Genomic DNA, 1,486 nt, shown 5'->3' with positions numbered 1-1,486 from the left:
TTAATAGTTACTCACACCTTCTTAAAAGCACATTTTCCCTTACCTCATAATGGAGTTGAATGCTCGTTGTGGTGAATGGTGTATAAAGTGAAGAGGGAATGCTTTGAATGTGTGACCCTCTGGAATTGTGTGCATTAGAGCAGCTGAGAAATGTTCTGCTCCTTTTGCCTCCCGATCATCATCACCAATATTGTAAACAGCTTTTCTTTCATATGACCATAGTGCTGGTGTCAGGATATGGCTTAAGTGATCATCAAAATTGGTGCTAAGTCCAAAATCCTGTAATTATAACAGTTATGAATATTGAAGAATGAAAAATTTCAGTTCCTACAAATCTTTATGGGTAAGGACTATAAATTCATCTTTACACAGTAACAATAAGGAATAACAATCAATTACACTTATTTCTTACAGCTCTGTACTCAGTCATCAGTATTCTCATCTGCATCTCCACCACAGAGCTTGTTCCTTCTGCATCACAATTTGGTGGAAGAATTTTTACCACACATGGCTCCTTTTGTATCATGCTGGATGTTGCATTTGGTAACATTCGCTTCCAAGCATTTTCATCCTCTAGCATAAAGTTACAGTATCCTATTTTGTCTGTTACCTGAAACAAATCAAACTGATTTTCAAACAAACTCCAAACATAACTGAGTGTCAATGGAAACTGGATATGCAACAGATCATTATTTCATTTGCTACACTGTATTTGCTTTCTTTTAATATTTCTCTAATTTAAGTGCTCAATCTGGGGCTCTTGACTGGCATCTAACAGGTTCAGGGTTCCATTTTGAGGAGGTTTCAAGCTCATATATGCATAAGGAAACTACCAATAGCAATAGTACTCTAAAATTGTAATTCTGCTTTATGGAAATCATGTCTGGTAGTCTGACGTCTGTAACATAACCCCAAATCTTTTATGCACATCTTCAAAGCAAGGACTAATAAGAGATGGGTAAAGCTCTCACTTGTAGCAGAGAGACATATTAGAGATAATTTGCGCACTGAATAACAAGAAGTATACAATAAAGGTTGTCACAGGAACTTAATTTTTTTTAGAGGGATTAGGGGTTATAACCTTACAAAACCCCATAAGCCAAATGAAAGATGTAAAATAAGTTTATCACTAAATTAATTTTGGCTGAAAAAGATAAAAAATATAAGTATTACAACAAGGGGAAGAGAATCTAACCTATCCTAACCTTAAGCCTATTGTTATCATGTTTAATAATGATTTTTTTGTTTTTTTACAGTATTTAAGCAACTAGCTTCTTAGTATCCATTTTCCTGTTTACTTATTCACTAGTTCCAGATAAAATTATTTATTCATTAATCAACTGTCTTCACTTGACACTTCACTAATATGTTAAGAAATATCCAAATTTCTTAAAACCAGATCTACAGAAAGCAGCACCCATTTTCAGCCACACATCTTATCTGACAGACCTTTAACCCCAAGCTGTCAAGGCATGGCATGTACACA

The 1,486-nt window shown here is 34.7% G+C and overlaps 1 protein-coding gene and 1 long non-coding RNA gene across 2 annotated transcripts in view; both read right to left on the bottom strand.

Moving 5' to 3' along the window:
* LOC119591975 overlaps window positions 1-1,486 on the bottom strand; it is a 47,801-nt gene that overhangs the window by 22,464 nt on the left and 23,851 nt on the right. The gene's annotated exons all lie outside the window — the stretch shown is intronic.
* LOC119591972 (centrosomal protein of 76 kDa-like) overlaps window positions 1-1,486 on the bottom strand; it is a 22,199-nt gene that overhangs the window by 1,727 nt on the left and 18,986 nt on the right. The window contains exons 6-7 of the mRNA XM_037940726.1: window positions 413-610; window positions 44-279 (exon numbers count right to left, since the gene is read on the bottom strand). Coding sequence (XP_037796654.1) covers window positions 44-279; window positions 413-610 — 434 coding nt within the window. The remainder of the gene's footprint in view (window positions 1-43; window positions 280-412; window positions 611-1,486) is intronic.

This window comes from Penaeus monodon, chromosome 29, assembly GCF_015228065.2.
Source record: "Penaeus monodon isolate SGIC_2016 chromosome 29, NSTDA_Pmon_1, whole genome shotgun sequence".
Classification (NCBI taxonomy): Eukaryota; Metazoa; Arthropoda; class Malacostraca; order Decapoda; family Penaeidae; genus Penaeus; species Penaeus monodon.
The sequence above is the reverse complement of the archived record's forward strand: the minus strand, read 5'-3'. Positions and strand labels throughout refer to the sequence as shown.